This window comes from Ambystoma mexicanum, chromosome 3q (assembly GCF_040938575.1).
Source record: "Ambystoma mexicanum isolate Mex_15411 chromosome 3q, UKY_AmexF1_1, whole genome shotgun sequence".
NCBI lineage: Eukaryota > Metazoa > Chordata > Amphibia > Caudata > Ambystomatidae > Ambystoma > Ambystoma mexicanum.
This window is the reverse complement of record NC_090926.1, coordinates 901363994-901388093: the sequence shown is the minus strand read 5'-3', so window position 1 is coordinate 901388093 and position 24100 is coordinate 901363994. Positions and strand designations below refer to the sequence as shown.

The window sequence follows — 24100 nt, the reverse complement described above, 5'->3', positions numbered from 1 at the left end:
AATTATTGTGAGAACTATTTGTTTTCTAATGTAAAGATAATGGCTTCTACAAATGAAACAAATGCAACATGTGCAAATAAGCTACTCCCTAACACTGCTTCAGTTATGGAAGGAACCTGAACAAATTGTACATAAGGCTTTCTATTGCTTGTCTCACCAAATTAGTACTTTATGCCATGTTATGCCCTGGTCAATTAATGTATATTGGCTCGACAGTGTGCCCTTTGAAGATATGTATTTTACAACACTATCAGGCATTTAAGAAAAAGGAGGTTTTTGGTAAACGTTTTGCAGAGCATCGTGAGAGTGTTCCATCATTGATATGTTTTATTGCTCTTGCACATATCCACGAACATATTGGAGGTGAAAATGGAAAGGTAAAATTCCACCAGATAGAATCTATTGTTATTGTTGTGGTCAGAACTAGGGAGACAGATGGACACAAATTGGATAAGGATGCTTGTGTCTTTTGCATTCCACAATATTAATGATAAAATCCGTAAGCAAACTATGGACTTTTACTACTTAAATGATAATATTTTGTAGTCTATTTTAGATTTCTTTCTTTGTGAATCTGAATTCGTCTTGAATACTCTAGATCATACAACATCGTTTGATGACATTTGATACCAATTTGTTATATTATATTGCTCTGAATAGTAGCGAAATATTGATTAATAATTGATTTCATGCCCACTTATGCAGGATTTTTCAATTTACATTTTTTAATATACATTGATTGATTACAACAAGAAATGCCCATTTCACCAAGTTTATTAATCCATCCTGAATTTGTTTTGACATTTATTTTTAAGTGTATTTTTTCACATTTGTAAAAGCAATGATACCCAACACAACATTTGTTATCAATGGTTTGATTACTATCACTCCCAATAATTCAAATAATGAAATTGATAAATCTTCAAATGTTCTGTGTTTCTATCACACAACAACATTGTTCATTTTCACTAGTTAATGATTATCTTTTGCAGAGACCATGGTGATTAAATTGAAGTTTATGTTATTTCAATGAATCTTTGAATGTATTCTCTCATTTGTAAACATACTAATAATCCACAAAACCTTTTTCAGGCAATAGTTTGATTTTTGTCACTTATTTGAATTATTGGGAGCGACATATCAAACAATTGATTGAAAAGGTTTTACTCTGCTCTTCTGGTCCATGAGACACTCCACCTCAGTTACACATCCCCTCTCCTGCGGATCAAAGTCACTCTTCTTTCTCACCCTTTTCACTTTAGCAAGCCCATCTTCTGGGCTCATGGTGCTCTCCCCCACTCGCTGGAGCACACCCCTCCTTTGGGGTCAAGGGGCTCTGACCTATTGTTACACATCCCTTCTTCTGGTTATAAAAGTCACTTGCTCTCTTACTAATACAATCACTTGGGCCAGGGCCTCTTTCTTCTGGTCTCATGGGGCTCTCCTCCCTCTCACTGATGAACACCCCACTTCTGTGGTCCCAGGGGCTCACTTCTTTCTCACAGGAATACATCCTCTTCTGGGGTCAGGGGACTCATCTCTACCTTACTAGAGCACACCCCTCGTTTAGCGTTCAAGTGGCTATTCTCCCTCTCACTGGAGAATGCCTCTCTTCTGGGGCTCATGGGTTATTTCCCCCCCATCACTGGTACACTCTCATATTCTGGGTTTAAGGAGTTTCCCTTCTCTGGTACCCTCAAGCTTTCTCAACGAAGCTCATCTCCTCAGCTCCAAGATGCGGTCTGTTGATCTTAGCCTCAATTTTAAAGCCCTCACCGTCCTCCCATTGGGTAGGCAAACTTTCAAATCGATTCAATAATTAGCTTCATATTAAAAGCCAGGGGAGGGAGGTCTTTTAAAGGTTTGCCATTTTGGATTTCTTTCCGTTTGTTTCCAGTGAAGGAGCTGGTGATTGCCTACTGCTCTGATCCTGCCTTGCCTTCTGGCTGTTCCCATGCACAGACATTTGTTTTGGGATTTCTGATGTTGAAATGCTGTCACAAGGGGAAGGACATCTCTGTGCAACATTGTTTTCCTTTGGGGAGGGGGGATGGAAGTATTTTTAATCCTTAAATGCTGTAGCTGCAGGGCAGAGAGAAACCGGTTCTCCTTCAGAAGTACTGCTTTCTGCAGCGGAGTGGTTGAGGGGGGGAGTACATTGGGATATGTTCGTTTTTTCTCCTTCGAGGATCCACACCTCTGGACTAATGGGGTTTCTATACATGTTCTAGTGTTTCCACATAGCATATTCTTTGTGAATCGCTGAAAGACATTCTGGAATCTGATGCAGGTTTTGGATTCTAAACCTGATGGATCTTGGAAAATGAAGTCCTGAATACCCTGTTTCTTTGGGACTTGTTAGTGCCTAACTAGTTGCTCTCACAAGGGGTTCTGGAATAGTTCAGAGCTGGCGCCGACAGGTCCTACTCTCATGCAGACTTGGGTCTGGATGCGAGATCGGCACTGTGACTTTCTCCCACATACACATGAACTCCTGCAAGTTCTAGCTTTTAGCTATTTGTGCTGGAAGGGAACTTGGTTAAGGTGTGATCGTCTTGAAAAGAAACTGTTAAGAAACATTTTGAGGGTCTTTGCTGATTGATACCTCAAGATCTGAGGCACCACTCTATTTGGGACCTGAAGGTTGCGTTTTTGTGTTATCATACCGTCTGCTTAACCACTAACCCCATTGGATATCAAGCTTGTTACATGGGATATGGTATTGCTAGCAGCATATCGTTTAGCCCATCTTACCTATAAACTGTAGTCCCGTTCAGCTGCAGAACCTTTCCAGAGGGGTAACGTGGTGTTCCAGATGCATCCTTCGCGTGTTACGTATATGTTGTTGACTTTTCATTTGAATGAAGAAAGTGTGCCGCCAAGCTTTCTTCCTACCGCAGCTTATGCCGCAGAGGACACACTTCACTCTTTTTTTCTGAGCTTACAAAGGAAGTATTCCCAGGCAAAGCAGTAGCAAAAATATGTTGCTCACATAGAGGTGGTCTTCATATCAGAATGCCACTCTCTGAGTGGTCTTTGATCTTGCTTGGCATGAACCCAGATGGCCCCTGTGGAGCTCACATGCATTTGGTTTTGGTGGTTATGCACAAAGAATTTAATGGGTTGTTCCTTTCCCCTACTCCAAATACTAACCATTGGATGTGAGTTTGAGCTGGTGCATAATTTGGGTAGGTTGAGCTGAAGAGCCTGGGTAATTTTGTCCAATGCTGCCCTGACCCTCTTTCCAAGTGTTCATAGTAAATGTAGCCACCAAGTCTGGCGGTGGATTGGCCTCAATGTAGCAGCAAGTAGAGGGTGCTCAACAGAATGACCCGTGTCCCTCTAGTCTCCTTCATTTAGATAACTGAGACCCCACCTCTCTGCCGATAAAATATACCCCATGGCATTCCCTGGCCCTGGGAAGCCTCCTGTGGGTATGGAATGAGGGAGCAGAGCCTGGGCATGCGGGTCCAGGCTAAAGCAGGAGGCATTCCTTTTGATTTTTAGCTGATGCAGAAAGGTGCTTGGGCCTTATCTTGTAGCCTTGGATCCTGTGAGCTCCTTAAAATCTGCAAGGAGCTGGCCAACCCTGCTGCAGTCTCCACCTCTCCTGTCCCCTCCCAGGCCCTCTGCACGGCACTGGCCTCTCACTTCATTTAAAAAACTCAGGACATCCTGTCCTCACTCTCCTCCTATCACCTCCCCTCCTCTATTCCCTGCTCTCCCTCTGGGCCTTCTGCAGCCTCCCCTTCTCCCTCCTTCTCGTCCTTTCCATTTTATTTTGCTGACGAGGTTTCGAGACAAGTCCGATCTATGAAAGTCTCGTCAAAACAGTTACACCCCTGTTCCTCCAAAACTATCAAGAACCACATTGACTCCCTGGCGCCTGCCCTGGCTGACTTCTGCAATCACTCCTTCGCCTCTGGAGCCTTCCCATCCCCCCTCAAGCACTCCCTTGTGCACCCCCTTCTTAAGAAACCCTCTTCCGACCCCTCCTGCCCAGCTAACTATCGCCCAATCTCTATCACTCCCTTCCTGGGCAAGCTCCTGGAGAAACTGGCCATCTCCCAGCTTAATCTCCATGCTGAATCTGTTGGTAGCCTTCATGACCATCAGTCTGGCTTCAGAGCTGCCAGAAGCATGGAAATTGCTCTCCTGAACATCCGTGAGGACCTGCTCTCAAACCTTGACTCTAACACCCTTTGTGTTCTCATTTTGCTCGACCTCTCTTCTGCCTTTGACACTGTCAACCACACCATCCTGCTCAACCGTCTCTGTGATAACCTGGGTATCACTGGTCAGGCTCTGGCGTGGCTGACATCCTTCCTCTCCAATCGACCCTCCCAGGTCCAACTCGGTTCCTTCCTCTCTGACATCTTTTAATCTACCTGTGGTGTCCCCCAGGGATCTAACCTCTCCCCCTGGCTGTTCAACCAGTACCTGGCACTTCTTGCTCACCGCATCGCCGCTCTCTGTCCCAACTTTCAGTGCTATGTGGATGATACCCAGCTCATTTTCAGGCTACCCTCGGCCTCCTCCTCCTCCCCTTCCCTCATCTCCGACTGTCTTTCTGCTATCCAGGAATGGTGTGCCGCCAACGACCTCTGGCTTAATGCCAGTAAGACTGAGATTCTACTTATCGGTACACCCACTCCCTCCTTCCCTGCAGCTCTCTGGCCGGCCTCCCTTGGCCATCTTCCTGCTCCTACCTGCAAGGCAAAAAACCTCGGGGTCATCTTCGACTCCACACACTCCTTCTCTCCTCACATATCTGACGTCTCTAAAAAGTGACACTACCAGCTAAACCTCCTCAGAGGTATCCTTCCTTTCCTCTCCTTCCCCCAGAAGCTCACTGTCTCCAGAGCCCTGTTCTCTCGAAGCTGGACTACTATAACAGCCTCTATCTAAATCTTCCTGCCTCTACTCTCCGGCCTTTGCAACTCATCCAGAACAGGACTGCGAGACTTGTCCTTGGCCTCAAGCCCAGGGACCGTATCTCGCCAGGACTGAAATCGCTACACTGGCTCCCAGTGGCTGCGAGGATTAAGTTCAAAACCCTCTGCATTGTCCACAAGGCCTTCTGGGGCCTTGGGCCAAAATACCTTCAACTATCTCTTCCTAAATATCTTCCTTCTCGAGCTCTTCGCTCTTCCACCTCCAACTACCTCAGGGTCAGCCGCTTCTCCAAGCAACGAGCTGGGGGTAGATCTCTCTCCGCAGCAGGGGCCTCCCTCTGGAACAGCCTTCCTGCCTCCCTGAAACTTGAGAAGAACCATCTGCGGTTCCGGAATCACCTCAAAACCTTCCTCTTTGCCTCCGCCTTCTCTCACTGAATCTGCAACTGGCCACTCACCGACCTCGGTCCTTGGCCCAGCCACTCTTCCCTGCACTGAATACCTGCACTATGGGACTGTCTCTGTATCCTACAGCCCCTTCTCCCGGCACTTACCTTGCATTTGCCACCAGCTGGCCCTATTATTTATCTTTGTTTTCTACTAACCACTTACTGCACTCTCCTTGCACTTGCCACCAGCTGACCCTATTACTTATCTTGTATTCTACAAACCATGTACTGCACTTCCCCTCTCCCCCTTCCCCTTGCACTTTTCCCAGTCCCCCTACCCTTGCGCGATCTGAATGACACCTGGCCTAGTAGGATCGTTGTCTGTTCTCCCCTTGTCCCCCCTCCCTGCCTCGTCGCGCCTTGAAACACTTGTGTATAGGTGCGTTACAAATGCCATATCATATCATATCATCATAAGGTAAACTAGTACTAGCTTTAGAATGGCCACTAGGATCAGTAACTTGTATTCTTCAAGACAATTAACTTTTTTGTAGAAAATCCATTCGGCCTTGGCATAACAGTTGCATATGGATTGACATTATTTATTATTATGTGTAATTTAAGACAGCATTGCGCCTTTTAGGTAAACCTTTGAGACTTTCATTTAGAGAGGATCTGTTGGTGGCTGGCGAGGTAGAGCTGCCAGTCAGGAGCAGTCACTCACCCAAGAGAAACCAGGGTAAGTAACTTAAAAGTTCAAAGTACTGGGTTGCTAAACACAGGTTGACTGGCCAAAAAGGACATAAACTTCCTCTTCGAAGATCTTCGATCAAGTCATATGTCAAAACTACAAGTAAAACCGACCGGTTATTGTCAAGTAAAGAGACATCACCGTGGTTGGAGTGCGTATGAGCCGACGTCTCGCTTGCAGTTGCTCAAGCAGAAGTATACACATGGCGGCAGGGGGCGTCAAATGCCCACCTGCAGCATACCTCTATGCTCTGGGTCTGTGCCCTAGTTATTCCTTATTGTGCTCAGTAACTCCAATGTGCTGAATGTAGCCACCAGTGGATTGCGCAGAAAACAAAGCTGATTTCCACATTCTTGTTCTTTCCTGATTGCATGAACATAGGTCTAAATGCAGCTATATGATATGATAGGTTATTTATAACGCGCTTAATACCCAGAGGTTTCTAAGCTAAGACCCGGGGATCGAAACTGTGGTGGTCCGTGTCGTCTTGCATCCAAGGCAAGCATGTTGCCCCTGAGCTCTCCTCTCATGGTACACATGGATGAAGTGTTAAATCAGCAAGACACAAGTATTGGAAAAAGATGAGTTGCTTTTTAATGTAATCTCTGATGTATATGAACCATAGCCGATAGACCTTGACATCTGCTTTGGTGGATGTTGGTTCTTTTACACTGGTAGTAAAGCGCAGGTGGGGTAGGGATAACAGGTCATAATCCCATTCCTCCCAGAGCAGTGTTTACGCTGCATATGATATGTGGCGACAGTCCGATGTGAATCCCCCAAGGAAGACCCAAAGATCTTGGCAGTTTGCACCCGCAGTATGGCACTGCTTTGGTACACAGAACCACTGCGGTTTGGAGACTGGTTAGGTTTTCATTGGTGCAGCCTCCTCACCCCTTGCAAATGAACTCACCACGCATCTGCAGAAGCCTCTAACTGAAACCGCTTCCTATCACCCGATGATCAACGTTGATACTTCGAATCTGTAAAATAATCCCATTTCTGTGGTAACGGGCAGTTTTCTTGAACTTAAGATAACGGTGATTAGTGGAAATATTAAGATATGAATAAAGGTGATCAAATGTTTTTATTTCACTTAATCGTGTATTTGGTGCATTCTTTCACTGAGTATTGACAGTCCAAGGACTCCGGTTCTCTTAGATAATTTCTTATTTGGCTTAAATACAGTAAAGGTGACGTGGCTCTTAGTATTTGCTGCGTTACTGAGGTTAATGGGATAAAAGTACTTCTAAGATTTGGAGCCAAGGCTCCTGTTATATTTAGGATTGTCTTTGCTACAACTAATATTTTATAAGCCTCTAATTTATTCATCCACAGCCTGTGACATGAATGTCCACAAAGTATGCGTCATCAATGTGCCAAGCATGTGCGGAATGGATCACACAGAGAAGCGAGGGCGGATTTTACTCAAGGCAGAGGTTGCAGATGATAAGCTGAACGTAATAGGTAAGGAGCTGACTTCTACTCTTCAAAGCCACAGTCTTCAACCCACATTTGCTTTAAGGTACTTGATCCTCCCAAAGTAACATTGTTAGTGGTTAATTCAGTATACAAGGACATATTTACTTAAGGTGATCACAATAGTCATGAACAGATAGCTGCTTGAAATATGTTAAGTGCTCGTTTTTCTAAGACTGGTACATTGATTTTCTGAGGAACTGTTCTGTTTTGCAAATCATGTATTGTATTAAAACGCTTATTTTGTATAAATTACACCACCAATCAAATGTTTTAAGAAATAAAATATATGTAAGTCGGTATAGGAACTGTTGTGGTTTATCTTTGTCTCTGCTGGTGCGAAAAGCATTCTTCTGCTCAATTGTTTTATTTTTATCCTACTGCGTCTGAGTGCTTTATCATTTGGTATAACATTTGGGATAATGTCTTTAGTATCCCTGCCTTAATGAATGTGAGATGTCCATTCACCCCTATGATTCTCCTAAATGATGTATATTTTCTGAATATCACTGGCCCACCGGAAGGATTTTCTACCTTTCTGAAAGGGGTGCAGACACCATCACGGTGTGTAATTGTCCTCCGGCCTGACCTATAGACCCGCTGATATGCAATTTAAGTGGTCTTGTGTGATGGCTGTCTGGCATTATTGGTATACAAAAAAGGGTGTGGGGTCCATTAGTGTCACAGTTGGAAAGACAGGTGCAAAGCATGTGGTTCCGATGGGTGCAGGTTGAAAGTGCCTGTTTCTGTGTCAATTTGCTTTCTATGGATTTGGCGCAGAAACCTGTATGTTATCGAGAAGAGAAGAGCCTAAGATCGGATAGACTAGAGCGCATTGGGTCCGGTTAGTCGCTGATATGGGAGAGTGCGACAGGGCTTAAGAGGAGAGCTTAGTCGAGGCTTGGTTAGTGTTAATGTGCTAATGGCTAGCCCTGTAGCGGCCTTCTGTGGTGGTTTGCTGTGTGTTGTGACAGATGATTTTCGAGGTAAATTGGTTAGTCTGAAAAAGCCGGGAGTAGGCCTTAGAAGGCAAAACAAGCTGCGACCCTGCACTCCTACCCTAGGTCATTTGCGGACATGTGCCATTTTTCTAGCTCCCAATGCCATCCCTCTATTTCTCTCTCTCCCTCACTCGGTCTCAAACAGAGGCAGTGTACCCCATGAGGAACCAAACCAGTATCTACCAGTTGGCAGATGAGGGAAAGAGGCAGTGTGGAAATTCAGACATTACCATAAGCTTAACATTTGAGAAGCACAATCACACATTTTACTCTCCTCACTTGGTTAGCAAGCTGAGGGATGCCTCAAACCTTACTCTGCTCAGGTGCTATGCTCAGTGGCCTGCTGGGACTTTTGCTTGTCAAGAGCAAGGCGTGTCGAGGCAGGGCAAGATGTTTGTTGGGCGTTCATCAGGAGATTGGTCCGTTCTAAGTGAAAATATCTTTTTCAGTCAAACAAAAGAACAAATTATCGATATAGAAAGAGTGCTCGGAGACGGCTCCTTTTAGTCTTTCCAAATGGAAGTGTCACACCACTGGATGAACACTAGTGCATGCAGGGATTGACAGGCGTGGCTCAGCAAGAGGTGGAAAGTCATGGGCATCACAGCTAAGTGTTTTTGTGGCGGGGCGGGTGGGTGTGTGTCTGTGTGTGTTTGTGCATCAGTCTGTGTGGGGGAATGTCTGTGGTGTGGAAAGGAGGGGGAGGGGAGTGGGTAAACCTGAGTGTATTCGCGTGTTTGTGTGCCTGTAAGTGTGGCTGTGTGTCTGTGGTGGGGGGTGCATGCTTTGGCTGAGGAAGGAGGGAAGCAATAATGGAGGGAGGCTCAGAGGGTGAACACCCTCCCCCCGATATGTATCAAATCCTGAAAGTGTGGGAGATGGGTGGGTGGCAGGAGGGGGAATTAGCTTCCTGGACTGAATTACCCCTCTCATTGCATGGCCGCATGTTTCTTCTGGAAATGATAGTGTGTCGAAGCTCTTACTTCTTTAACAATACACCTATGTGGCCCCGGAGAACCTCCTTTAATACAATACGGTCAATGGAGTCACAATTTATTTGGGGGGCGGGCTAGCGAGATTAGCCTGGGAAAACATGGCCAAACCATATGATCAGGGTACCCTGATGGCCCCAGATTTCGAAATATATTACCTGGTTTTGCAGGCCCAATGCACAGCACACTGGTATACGATATCTCTGAGATACCGGCATGTGGCAATAGAAAGATTTAGCGCTAGACCATTAAACATACGCTCTGTTATATTTGCAAGGAAGTAATATGATAATTGCATGTGCATCATTCCGGAGGAGATGGCTGTCGTTTCCAATGGAACCTGAAACACATGACCTGCTTGACACAATAACACCAGACACGATCTGCCAGAGGCTCATATCCACCCTATATAGGACCCTATATTGTAAAATGCGACAGGCCACTGCCACCACATCCTGTGTACATACCGAAAGGGAGACTGATATGGGTCATGACATATCAGAGGAAACCTGGGCCTGATATTGTCATCTAAGCAAAGAGGTATCCCTAAATGACATTCATTCCATTTGAATGCCTCAGTAGATTGCTTTAGACACCAGGGAAGATATCAAAGATCTCCTCTGACACAAGCGCAGAATGTCCTACATGCCGAGTGGCACCAGCAGATTTGATGCATATGTTCTGGAAATGCCCACAGGTGGCAGAGGCGTTGGCGAGATGACGGGTATATCTCCACTGCTGACAATCCCTAAATACTTGTTAGGAGACATAGGCAAGTGTCTGTGAAGCAACACAGGTTGTTTCATTTATCCTATCTCATAGCCAAGAAGTGTATCGTTACACACTGAATGTCCAGTTCTCCCCTTTCCCCTACGTGGATCAAGGAGGCAGTACATGTGAACGAAAGGGAAGAGATGCACATGCCCACGATTCCAATTGCCTGTCGGCCAAAAAATATATGGGAGAGCTTTTAGAACTTTAAGGTGTACATGTTCAGAACAAATGCAGAAGTTAATGTTGCCATTTGATTTCCGGACTCTGTCAAGTAAAATGGGAAACAAAGTGTGCATCTGCCACAGAACGGTGGTATGTATTTTGATGCAGTACTGTACATTTTACGTATGTAAATATATATTTATTTATTTGTTAGTGCACTTGGCTAATCATAACCTTAGGCACGTACATGTATAAAAAGGAACAATTAACACAACGTCATCCTTGTCCTACAGAATTAAAAACCATATCAAATCTAATAGTTAAAATCCAATTAATATATTACAGGTAAAGTTAAGAATTCAAGCCATGCATAGAATTAAGCAACAGTAATAACCAATGACTTGGCAGAATAAATAGAACTCCAAAATTGATCTGACGTGACAAATACAATATTGTGTAACGAATCCCGATAGCCTTTCGTATACAGAGATTGTAAAGCAGGAAATACTATTTAAATATGGCATGGAGTTTCTACAGTAGTGTTACAGAGCCTTACAAGGTCTTTCATTAAGTAGTATATTCAACCAACCATTAGTATACTCCCTAGTAGGCAGAATATTAAATCATAGGTAGATAATGACCCTTCTTTGCTTCGCATCCCAGTGTTCAGTGAGATCTGAACAAGGGGTTCCATGTTGGTGGCTCTGGAGAATAAACTCACCATAACGTTTCTTCCCCTGCAAATTATTTTTGGTCTGAACACTATTCCAATACTCTACCTTTTTTCTTAAACAAGCCCAGCAGTCGGGATAGACAACATTTGATCTACTGTAAGGGTAATGCTATTAAAATGAGACAGGGCAGTTTCCCTTAATGCACTAAGAAATCCACTGGGGACCCCCATCCTTGTTGCGAGAAGTCCCATTAAAGTGCATTCTCCAGGTAAAGAAGTGGAGAGTTGGCTGTATAACTTACACCACTGGATTAACCAGCGGGATCTGATTGACATAACATCCAACTCGCTCCTTGCTGCCTCAACAGAAACTGATTGCGGCACACCTCAAATGGAGCACAGGATTTTACCTTCTGCGCGCTAAAGCCAGTCTATATATCTCTCTGGCAGTAGCTCCAGGCCGACAGTAATCTGGGCACAATACTACTACAATATATAGAAAACATCCCCTCTACATTATTGCTTCCTTTTTAATTACATCCCACTTCCTCCAAATTTTGGAGGCAATGTGATCTTCGTAGAAAGGCTTGGCCGGGTTGGATTTTATAAAGAAGCCTAGGTACAAGAAGCTATCAAACACCTCCAGACAATGTTGATTTAATATCGAGACAAAATTGCTTCGCTCAGTTTGTTTACTTCCCAGTATCAATATTTTAATTTTAGTTTTGTTAATGGATAGATGATGCAGCATGGAATAAGAAGCAAGAGCATGTATTGACCAATGCAAACCAATGGGGGTGCGATTGATCAAAACAGTATCACCTGCATAAAGAGTCCATTGCACTGCTTCGTTTCCTATGGAAGGGGCAAAGTTGCGCACCAGGCTGAAAAAACTAGCCATATCAGATAGAGAATGAACAACAGGGGTGCAAGAATGCGCACCCCTGCTTCAATTGGTGTTGATCTGCTTTGATAGGGTACCCTATTGATTCAGTCTAACTGCCACTTTAGTGTCACTGTATAGGGACTGGATAAAATAGAGATGTAATGGGATCCGATCCCCAAGTTCAAAGTTTGTGCCATAGCAAAGGCTGAGAGACTCAATCAAATGCTTTAGAGAAGTCTATAAAATATCTATATAACCTCCCATTAGATTGCCTAAAGGTTTCTTTGGACAGATAGTGTAATGCACATACATCGTTTATCATCCATTGACCCTTTCCTTTCTAAAGTCTATTTGGAACTTACTAAGAAGATGTTTCTCCTCAGTCCATTGAAATAGTTGCTTCAATAATAGAGATGCAAATAATTTAGAACTAGAATTGAGCATCGCAAGGAGTCTGTAATTGGAGGGGTCCTCCTTGCCACCTCTCTTGTAAACTGGAATCAGGATGGATTCCCTCCAGCTGTTAGGAATCAGACCACTTGCCATGATTCAACGGAATAGATTAAACAGTTGGCGTGCCCAAAATTCAGGGTTGGCCTTCAAAACCACATTTGCAATATTATTGGGGGCGGGGGCCCTAGATGACTTCAGTTTGATTTGTGTATCAATACGAACATGTCGTCTACTTCCCAACTAAAGATAGAGCCCCTTAAAGAATGATCAAAGGGTGAATCAAGTTGTTGGAAAGAGTCATGCCAATATAGGGAGGAAAGATACCACATTTAATTCCAAAGTACCTACATTGGATAAATGATGTCTGTAATAAGTACAAAATCTCCTATTGTCATTGGATTTCAGAAGGCTAAAAATGAACTTTCATTTTACATTGTGCCTGTCATGTCTGTGCCAATTCAGCCACTTCGTATACTTGGTGACAAGGGCAAGAAGAGTTTTGGCCCTCTCGGGCTCCGTTTTGGTGTTTTCTTTCCTAATCTTAGTTATTTCCTTATTATGAAGCGTTTTACGTTGGTGTATGGCTGTATCAAAGACACCCTCTTGGCGACGCTGCGAGTTTCCTCCCCCGGGATTTAAATTTAGATGACCATCCAAAAAAATAATAAACTCACCCAAATACCAATAATTTTCTCTTAGCCAAGCTTCCAATGAAAGAGATTCAAGGTCTATCAATGCAGACATCTTTCCGACATTAGTATCTGACCATATTATGTGGTTCCCTTGTAAGTTAATCCAACAATTAGGGTCAACCCGCTTAAAAGTATATGATATGATATTATACATGGCATTTATAACGTGCCTATAAACAAGTGTTTCGAGGCGCGACGAGGCAAGGGTGGAACAGAGGCAAGACAGACAACGATCCTACTAGACCAGGTGTCACTCAGATCACGCAAGTGCATGGGCAGGGGAAGGAGGAGAAGTGCGGGGGGGAGAGGACAGTGCAGTACATGGGATAAAACAATAGTAAACAATAAATAAAAGTACGGCCAGCAGGTGGCATGTGAAAGGGAAGTGCAGATGTCTGGTGTCAAGTGCTGGAAGCGGGACCATAGGGACACAGAAAACAGTCACCCAGTACAAGGGTTGCCAGGAAGGCAGTGCAGGAGTGCGACTGGCGGGGGAGTGGTCCTGGGCCCGAGTCATAGGGTGGCCTGGTAACCGGTGCAGTTTCAGTGTCAGCCAGGAAATCAGCAAGAGAGAGGACGAGAAAAAGCGGACGCAAATAGAAAGGTTTTGAGGTGCTTCCGGAACCAAAGATGGTTCTCCTCAAGTTTCAGGGAGGCAGGGAGGCTGTTCCAGAGGGCGGCCCCAGCCGAAGAAAGAGATCTACCACCAACTCATTGCTTGAAGAAGCGACTGACCCTGAGGGAGTTGGAGGCAGAGGAGCGAAGAGCCCGATGAGGAAGGTATTTATTTAGAGAGAGTTGAAGGTATTGAGGCCCCAGGCCCCAGAAGGCCTTGTGGACGATGCAGAGGGTTTTGAACTTAATCCTCGCAGCCACTGGGAGCCAGTGCAGAGATTTCAGTCCTGGAGAGATACGATCCCTGGGCTTGAGGCCAAGGACAAGTCTCGCAGTCCTGTTCTGGATAAGTTGCAGAGCAGAGGGCGAAGAGTAGAAGCAGGCACATTAAGAAAGAGGCTTTTGCAATAGTCCAGCCTGGAGAGAACCAGAGTGTTAGAGACGGTGAGCTTCTGGGGTAAGGAGAGGAAAGGAAGAATACCTCTGAGGAGGTGTAGCTGGTAGTGTGACTTCTTAGAGACGTCAGAGATGTGAGGAGAGAAGGAGAGAAGGAGAGTGTAGAGTCGATGATGACCCTGAGATTTTTTGCCTTGCAGGTGGGAGCAGGAAGGGGGCCAAGAGAGGCCGGCCAGAGAGCTACAGGAAAGGAGGGAGCGGGTGTGACGATGAGGATAATCTCAGTCTTACTGGCATAAAGGCAGAGGTCATTGGTGGCACACCGCTGCTGGATAGCAGACAGACAGTCATAGATGAGGGAAGTAGACGAGGAGGCCGAGGGTAGCCTGAAGATGAGCTGTGTGTCATCGGCGTAGCACTGGAAGTTGGGGCAGAGAGAAGCTATGCGGTGGGCCAAGAGTGCCAGGTATTGGTTGAACAGCCAGGGAGAGAGGGTAGAGCCCTGGGGGACACCACAGGTAGAGAAAAAGATAGCAGAGAGGGCGGATCCGAGTTGAACCTGGGAGGGTCGGTCAGAGAGGAAAGAAGTCATTCACGCCAGAGCCTGACCAGTGATACCCAGGTTATCATGGAGACGGTTGAGCAGGATGGCATGGTTGACCATATCAAAGGCAGAAGAGATATTAAGCAGGATGAGGACGCAAAGGGTGTTAGAGGCAAGGTTGGAGAGCAGGTCTTCACGGATGTTCAGGAGAGCCGTTTCCGTGCTTCTGGCATCTCTGAAGCCAGACTGATGGTCATGAAAACAACCAACAGATTCAGTAAATGTTACAAAGGGTTTGTGACCATGAAATTGGGAAGTGGTCACTAATTTGCAATTCTGTTACTGCAACAGAACTAGAACATTTACATAATGAGCAATCAAGGAACACATAATCAACAACAGATGAGTAAGTGCTGTTAGTCCACGTCTGTTTCAAGTATTTGTCCCCCAGTGACTTCTTATTGAGAAAAGCAAAGTCAACACAATTGTACCATTTCCCCCATCCATGGCCAAACTTGTTTTCCCTGGGTATCATGTATGATAAAGGTGCTTCAGCATCATCGGAGTCACTGCAGTTCTGAATTTCAAAAGAAAGATGCGCTTTAAAATCTCCGGCAAGAATCATGTTGCCGCCTGGGAACTGATCATACCATGCCACAACCAAAGCGTCTACATTCATCTGGATGGTTTTAGTTGCCTGAGCGTCTGGAGGATCAAATATATTGACAATCAACAGGCCGCTGTTAGATAAACAATGACTCGTGGGATACACTAACAGCATATGAGGAGAAGTAAATTCACACTTGCACATGTTAGTGTTGAAATGGGTTTTGGCTCTAACCACTAACGCACCCGAGGCACGGCCTGGGCAGTTTTGGTTAGCAAGGCAGAAATGAACATTATACCCATAAACGCTGAATGATTCTGTCAACCAAGTCTTGTAGGAGAAAGATGTCACTTGTCAAGATAGTGGAGATGCCCAAAGGATTAATTAAAAAAGAATTGTACCCCCGCCTGTTACATGTTAACCATTTACATATAGACGGTTTGAGAGAGCTTCAATACTGCTCACACTCAAAGGTGTGGGCAATCCAACTATCCACTTCCTTACTGTCCCTCCAACAGAAGCCATAAAAATATTCTTTTCGGGCTGACCGACTGATTTTCGTTTAATTGACGCCGGGAAATCCTTACTCATAATTTGCTCATTCAAGCGGGGTACCAATAATACAAACGTAATGGCAGACTGTTAGTTAAAGGCCTAAATTACTACGGTCAGAATGGTGTGAACTCAATAGAGCCACCACCACAGCTGACAAATTCAATTATAACACAGTTAGTGGGGCTGTCAGCCTTAGGTAGTTCAATATATTTTATATCCTCTGAACAGATGTTTCTTAGGGCCTCAACTTCATCAAAAAGCATCAATAAAAATCGTCGATTTAAAAATGGGCTGCAATTAGTGGGATAAAGCTCTTCTAATTTGACTAATTTTCAAAGTGGCCGAGAGCTCCCACTTTTGAGCGTATCAGAAGTTATTTTAGCTGCATAGCTTTGTATCGGGTGCAGAGGAACCGGTGTTTCTTGACTATCACTCAAACCCACTAATGGTGAGATAAACAAAGGCCTATTAGGATCAGTAACACACTCTACGGTGTTCCGGCATGATTCACTTGGGGCAGCCTGTAGGACTGGCTGCACCCACTTGTCCATGGGCCCCCGTAAAAGTGCTTGTCTCGAGGTGGCATCAGCTGTGAGTCTCAGTGCTGCTTCAGGCTCAGTGACGGTGTGCTGTATACTAGCAAGTCCTGTGATGGCCAGAGAGGGTTCGAAGCATGCAGCACTAACTGAAAGGGGGGGCTGTTTTAATGGACTTTAGCTCACGGCCCCTGTTGTTTTTTCCTGCCAAGATTGCAGTTGTTACTAATCACCCTCGAGTCAGAGACCTATGCCTCAACCGACTCCTCCATTTCAGGTAGCATGACGTTGGCGCTTTGCAGGCTAAGTGCCCCACCCTGCACATTCGATACGGAATCCTGTTCGACAACAATTCAACAAATCAGAGACAGATGCATCTCTGCTGATATATGTTATTTATAACACACTTAATACCCAGAGGTTTCTAAGTGCTGACTCGGGGATCGAACCTGTGTTGCTCTGTGTCTTCTTGCTTCCAAGGCAATCACGTTTCCCCTGAGCTATCCACCCGAAACAATGGAGAATGGGACATCGGAATTCATCAGAATAACGTCAACAATCCACCCAAGGATGTATTTGAAATAATTTTTTCCATTGGCAATCTTGGAGCATAAAGAAAATAGTGCATGAACAGATGAGGCAATGGCAGAGACTTTACTAGGGGGGGTCAGGGGGCTATAGCCCTGGGTCTTTTGGTTGTAGCCCCGGAGCGTAGCTCCAGATAGAAGCTCAGGAGCTACAACCAAAAGGCTAGCTAGCCCCGAGTCCTAACAATCCTGACATAAGCCTAGCCTCGGGTCTTTCCAGACCTAGCGACAAGTAGAGGTTGCACAAGTGAGCTCCCTAGGATTGGCACTGGGTTAACGAGCTTGCACATAATAAGCCATGTCAGAGTCACTACTGCTTGAAAAAGAGCGTCATGTACTTGATGAGAAACATTCCAAATCTGGCATGGCTGAGAGTTGCTTACCAATTACGTTATTATTCATAGATTCAGAAATCGTCATCTGCCCCTTTTTCCCTGCTGGTTCCCGCACCCTTATGCAGAGCTTCAGTAAAGAATGATTGTGGTCGTTGCGTGGGGAGCCCTCTGCGCTGTCAATGGGCACACCTTGCCTATCAGGCAACGGGCTTACCAATGATCCCAAGCCAGCTACTGTTGCATTTCTGTTGCAGCCAGGAATACTGCCATCGGTAGACAATTTATAATACTCAATAGGGCTGATTCATGAAATTATTTGCGCCGAAATATGGGGATTTGTGCGCCATTCTGCCCGCAAATCTCTGTTTAACAAATAACCACCCTAATTACAGCCAACAAGAACTATCAACCTCAGCAAATCCTTCCCACCAAGCAATTCTACCACCAAAATAGTTTGATGCACAGGTAACTCCAACATCAATGGATCACTGACCCACAATAGTCACAAGGCACCCACAACTACAGCAATGCCTCAATACAAGGATACATGAACAAGAATTGAAAACAGAACAAGAAAGAAAAAAGACAGCACACCGCCATCGAACAACAGAAATCACCAACCAGAATTCAAAACACCTCTAAATCGCCACCAACCTACACTAAGCAAACAATGATGAGAACAATAGCATCATTATATCTCTTGCTACCTTTCCACATACAAACCAACCATATCAGAAATCAAACAATCCACAATAAAGGATCGAGTGAATAATAGAGGCAGCCCTACTGTACTACTCAGATCAAACCACCAACCCCAGCACACAAAACCCAGCAACAGGGAAAATTACCACCAAAGGACAACTAAAAGGACCGGATCAAAACTAGAATCGCCTCTCCACCAACATATCCTCCTGGAATTCCTCAACGAAGGGTCAGATGATACAAACTAACCGAAGCACTGGAAAAACACTCAAAAAAGAATAAACCAAAAGGCACACACTACACTACAGCCGACCCAACGTACGATCTATGGTAAAGCACAAAACTGAAATATATAACCTCCTAAGCAAAGGCAATTACAAAGTAATCGCACAACAACCATTCCAGCACGCAGACCACTCCAACCCCATACAAGCCCCAAACCTCATCTACAAATCCTAATCCCGGAGTAAATGAACTTGAGATAAATGCCTGAAATAAGAAACAATAACACAGCTCCACAACACCCAAAGACTGCCAAACACCCACTAACCATCTCTGCATTTCTGCTCCAGACCATAACATCTCTCTCTCACTTACCACACACGCCCAGAGGGCTAGCGAAACCACCTACCAAAACATGCAAACCGCATATCACTCTATAACCAAGGTACAAACTCAATAACCTCTGAGACCAAACGCACTGGATAACGCCCATCTGGATACAAGAAAACCATCATGCATCAACACACATCTATCCTATCCCTCTTACCCTCACTGACCAACCCAACCCACCTTACCTTGCAGAGCCACGTGAGCGCCTGGAGACCATGGAAGTGACAGCGGTGTGTGGTGTAAATCTTCTTAACATGACATGACTTCCACTTTAGAATCCCTTACTTCCTTCTGACCTCCTCCCCATCAGTTTTTCAACCCTGCGCTCAATCTCCATTGCAAGTGGTGATTTCGAAATCACCAATAAACGTGTTCCCGTCCACCATTCTCACCCGACATTTATTTACTTGCATTTTTGAAGCGCTCACACAACCTGGGGGCATTGAGGCACTGTTACAGAATTTTTAGTTTTTGTTGTTGTCATCTTAGTTGCATATTTATAACGCGCTTAAATACCCAGAGTTTTCTAAGCGCGGACCCAGGGATCGAACCTGTGTTGCTTTGTAAGGCGAGCACGTTGCCACGGAGCTATCCTCCCGGGACGTCTCACGTGCACTGAGTGACTCTGGTTTTCTGTGCTGTATTCTTGATAGATTCCCAAGAGAATCCCCTTTGATCTACTCCGGGAAGCGGGGTTCATTCTCCTGCGGCTCCCTTCCCTTTGATCACCTTCTTCCCGATGTTCTTTTATTCCGTGCGCACCTTCGGAGATGGGGCGGCGGTTCCTTTCTGGGGGCGCATGCGTGCGGGTGCTCTCTCTTCCTTCAAGTTCCTGCACAAGGCTTGTTATGGCGCAGCAACGGGTGTCTCTGGACTTATGACTCTGGGGCAAATAGAAAAACAAACATAAAATGCACGAGATGTAATAATAGTGCATCTTGAATGCAAAAGCTAAATTTGAAAAGCAGCTTTCTGAGCACACTTATGTTTCTGGAAGTAGGGAAAGCCTTGAACGCTCAGAAATAAAAACGAAGTGCATGGACAGCATTGCACTGTAAACTAGTCACGTTACGTGGGCTCTGGCCTTTTGCAATGCTGCAAACGCTATGTCTGTGTGCCTGAATCGTGGAGGGAGATGGTTATTGCCCCTAGATAGGGCAAACCGAGTAGCAACACCGCCTTCTTTATAACTTCAGCATTGCTTTGGCAAAGTCAGTAAACATTCCCACAGGAAGCGGGGTGGACGATGTGCGATTGGCTGGTGAATGACTTGTCTTCCTTTTCAAGGTCTTCTGGGAGCTTAAGGGAAGCCCTTTTCTTGCTCTCTGAGGATGCAGGCTTTGGGCACAGAAGTGTAGTGTGGCAGATCTGTTTGTGTGAAATGAATGGTGCATCAGCTGGTGCAGACCTGCCTGCAGAACCGCCCTGGCCTAGACTGGGCCCGTCCTCCTCTCCCAAGCCTGTAGCCCCTGCCTCTAACCCCCAGTATCCCACTGCCTCTAGCCCTCCAACTATCCTCCATAACCCAGCTTGCAAATTGTACCCATATTACTGTCTCCCATCACAGTGTCCCGTGCTGCCCCGTTGCTTCCTAGCTATGTTTGCACTTTCTGAAACCCAACACACACATAGTCTGTTTCTGTTTGGAGCCAGGCACCCCATTAAAACAAACTCCAGGGACTGCATTGAAGTTGCCCAATGACCGCTTCACTGGTCACGTGATGTTTGCAGTGTGGAGAAAGCTGGAGCAAGCTGGCAAAATGGCCACTATCTACATGCATGTGTTTCAGCACAACCGGTCTGTTGTTAATGAGACACAGAAAGAGATTGTGGCCTCCGACTTGCAACAGTAGACTCCGTGGTGTAGAGTACTCTGCAACGGGCGCTCTGAAACACAGTTTACTCGATGTGTAAGCGCCTTACAAATGCCAAATAAATAAATAAATAAATGGAACCTACCGGCCATTGAATGCCACCCTACTTTCTGAATGCGGTTGAAGACTACGGTAAGTGATCATGGGTGGGATTTCGAAGGCTCCCCCGTGCGTCATGCTCCAGATTAGTGCAATTACATGTCTCACTCAGAAGCAGGCTTAGCCTTGCAGCAAATGAGCGAACTGTGACTAATAGCACACCATACATGAAAGCTTTCAGCATATGTTCTCTCAGGTTCCAAAAATAGGTGGAAATGTATTTGTTTTTAAATTGTGTAGCACAAAAACTATACGTGAGTCTAAGTGCTGCACACATGATATTATACCTAATATTTTTAAAACACACTAATAAGCGGACGGCCCGGCCACTGTATCCATATCGGCAGAAAGGTCGCATTCCCGATGCACGGGGGGGGAGGGGGAAGGAGGTAGTGCTACAGATATAAACCAGGAAATGAATCCCCTATGGCAAGCAGCTTGGACATATCCTGGAAATGAAAGTTGTGTAATTGAGTTTTGTAGCTTAGATAGGATGGGATCAAACTAATATCTACAGGTACATACATTATTATTAATTCAGCAACACACATTCATAGCCCTGCCCAAAACAAGTTTCACACAACTGTTTGTTTTGGATTCTTTAAAAGTTAAGTGTAGCTCATGTTTAATGGTTACAAAATACAACACTATCTGGGATGCAAGAAACAAACTGTTTTGTGATAGTGTTTGGATTTCAAAATAAAACATTTTGCCAAATATATATTTTATGGACCTGCCAACTAAGAATGAGGTTTCTGTGTAGCAGCGTTGGGAACCCAGGCTTTCATCAAAAGCACACCAACCTGTAATGCAGTCTGCCTGTTCAGCTCTTGATAGCTCAAGTAGTTGAGTCACATACTATGGAAATTGCATCACTATTCCAAAAAGTTGCACTCTTTTAAAGCAAAACACATATGAATGACTGTTTTGAAAAGTATGTCGGTCTAATACTTTTACAGATTTGAAATTCTTGGTTACAGCATTTACAAAAATAATTAAATGGTGCTGCCTTGATAATGCAATGATCATGTAAACTTGCCAAACCACTGAAATCATGTACTTAGAGAAGGTAAAAAAGCAAAGAACACACAGATCCATAACTCTTGAGTTGGGAGGGTCATAACCTTTGGGCAAAAAGCCGTAATTTCTATTATTGTTCCCGATATTAAGAACAATTCATGTTTGAAATTCAAATGGTCTATACTTTAACCGGGGAATGTGAAAGTAGAAGGCAATTCAAACTATAGGTTTACTGGACTGTGCTGCTCCTGTGTAAGGTCCTTCCCCCAATCCTCTAAACACTTTGAAGTGTATGCTAATTAGGGTTATTACAGAGCAAGGTATCCTGTCAAACTGCAAATGGAGATGCATACAGTGATCGCCCAACCCGGTATACATACCCTTGCTTCTGCAGTAGCAGGGGTTATGACAGTTTAAGTTCTAAATGGATGTGCCTTTTAATTACACTGGGAGCTGATCAGTTCTTTTTGTTGTTTTTAGAAAGTCTGTAGTGGAGAATAGGACAGTGGGTGTACATTTAAGTGATCCCGCTGGATCGGATTCCCTCACTCTATCCTGAGAATCTTCCCCTCCTGGATCAGACCCTGCAGGCTTTGGATCAGCAGTTACTCAGACTGGAGCTCATCCCACCTTCTAGGCTCTGGATCTGTTCCTAGACAATAGTTTCCTCTCTTCAGTTTCATTCAGTTTATGTGTTTTCTTCAATGGATTTCAATTCCCTCAAGTCCTAGTATCTCCAACAATCTTTTGGACAGTGGGTGCCGTAAAGCTACATCGGACCGTTAGTCAAACTTGGGGAGTTACCACCGCCTCATAATTTGATCTTCTTGAAAAGATACCCTTCTGTGACTATTTGCTAGAATCTCATTATTATTTAATAAAGTACTTTGCATACTTTTCACATTCTGTTCCATGCAGCATTGTGTTACGGGTCAAGCTTATATCACAATAATTATAAAATGCCTGCAGATCATGGAGGAACAGGTATCAAATATCCCCATATAAATTGCAAGTCACTCAAATATATATATAATGGATGCATATTCTAAATATTCATGGGTTTATTACAAATAATACATGTAGAGCGATACAGCACGATGATCACTGAAGGCCAACCATCTGTACATCTATCCATTTAGGCCGGACAGTAGACCTAGGACTCAACCATGCTGCTTTTGTAAGTGTATCGGACACTATCTTTAGTTTAATTGAACTCCCAAGAAGAACGTCAAAACATGCTGTGCCTTTTCCAGCACTTTATATTTACAGCTCCATGTTTCTATCTTTACAGCTTCAGAGAAGAAGTCCAACTAAGTCCTTGCAGTATTTTTACAGGCCAGAACGTCAAGCCGATAGCAGGTCTGTTGCTGGGCCTCATATGCTGTCAGTTGTGGTTTGTAGGCCATTGTCTATCCAGAATGGGCGCACGTAAAGTGAAACAAACAGAAGTTATTTCCTTTTAAAGTTGTTTAACTGGCTTTGGTGATTTGGCTCAGCTGCAGTCACAGAACGGGTTCTTTGCTTTTTGCGCGAGCAAGCTTTATTTTGTAGTAAAAGTAAGTGCAGCAGGCGTTCATTTGAAGGAGTCCAGCTCCATGCAAATGCCTTGTGTTTTAGTAACTGTATCTGTTTTTAAAATAAGGGCTTGGTAGGTAGGGTGTTGCGTCTATGCATGGTAGGTAGGGTGTTGCGTCTATGCATGGTAGGTAGGGTCTTGCGTCTATGCATGGTAGGTAGGGTCTTGCGTCTATGCATGGTAGGTAGGGTCTTGCGTCTATGCATGGTAGGTAGGGTCTTGCGTCTATGCATGGTAGGTAGGGTCTTGCGTCTATGCATGGTAGGTAGGGTCTTGTGTCTATGCATGGTAGGTAGGGTCTTGCGTCTATGCATGGTAGGTAAGGTCTTGTGTCTATGCACGTCATTGCACGTTTACAAGCACAAATGCACATCTTTCACGTGCAAAATGACTAGGCACATTTACATTTTTTTATAAACCAAAGCATACATGTGAATAAATACAGATAACATTAGCAACAAATAAAGATGGTTAATACTTATTGAAATGTCAAGAAAATAAATACCATAAAATCATAAGCTTATTTATGATATACTAACCCTGGACTAGTTCCCGATTTTTTTTTTGGCTGTGGCACAAGTAAGGAACTCCACCTGTGACCCTTAGCTAGAAAGAGGCCAGAGAGACTGCAAACTCGAGATTACAGACTTATTGGAAAGTCCATCATATCCCCCAACCCCGTTACCCCATTTATTGCTGCCAACGCACTGCTCGTAACCATCCTGCAGCTGCCGATTCCCTCCATCCCCTTTTGATGCCAGGGTACAGCATAGTTTCGAGGAATCCACACCCCACCCTCCATCTTTTCTGCTCCGCCTTTCATCATGAAGAATCCCCCGCAGAGTTGCATCATCACTGATACCGAAGGCCTGGTGCCGCGTCAACACCTGGTGCG

General features: G+C 44.7%; 1 protein-coding gene across 2 annotated transcripts in view; it reads left to right on the top strand.

Moving 5' to 3' along the window:
- PRKCA (protein kinase C alpha) overlaps positions 1–24100 on the top strand; it is a 1912272-nt gene that overhangs the window by 996959 nt on the left and 891213 nt on the right. For both annotated transcript variants that reach the window (XM_069655048.1, XM_069655049.1), the window contains exon 5: positions 7374–7502. In XM_069655048.1, the coding sequence (XP_069511149.1) occupies positions 7374–7502 (129 nt within the window). The remainder of the gene's footprint in view (positions 1–7373; positions 7503–24100) is intronic.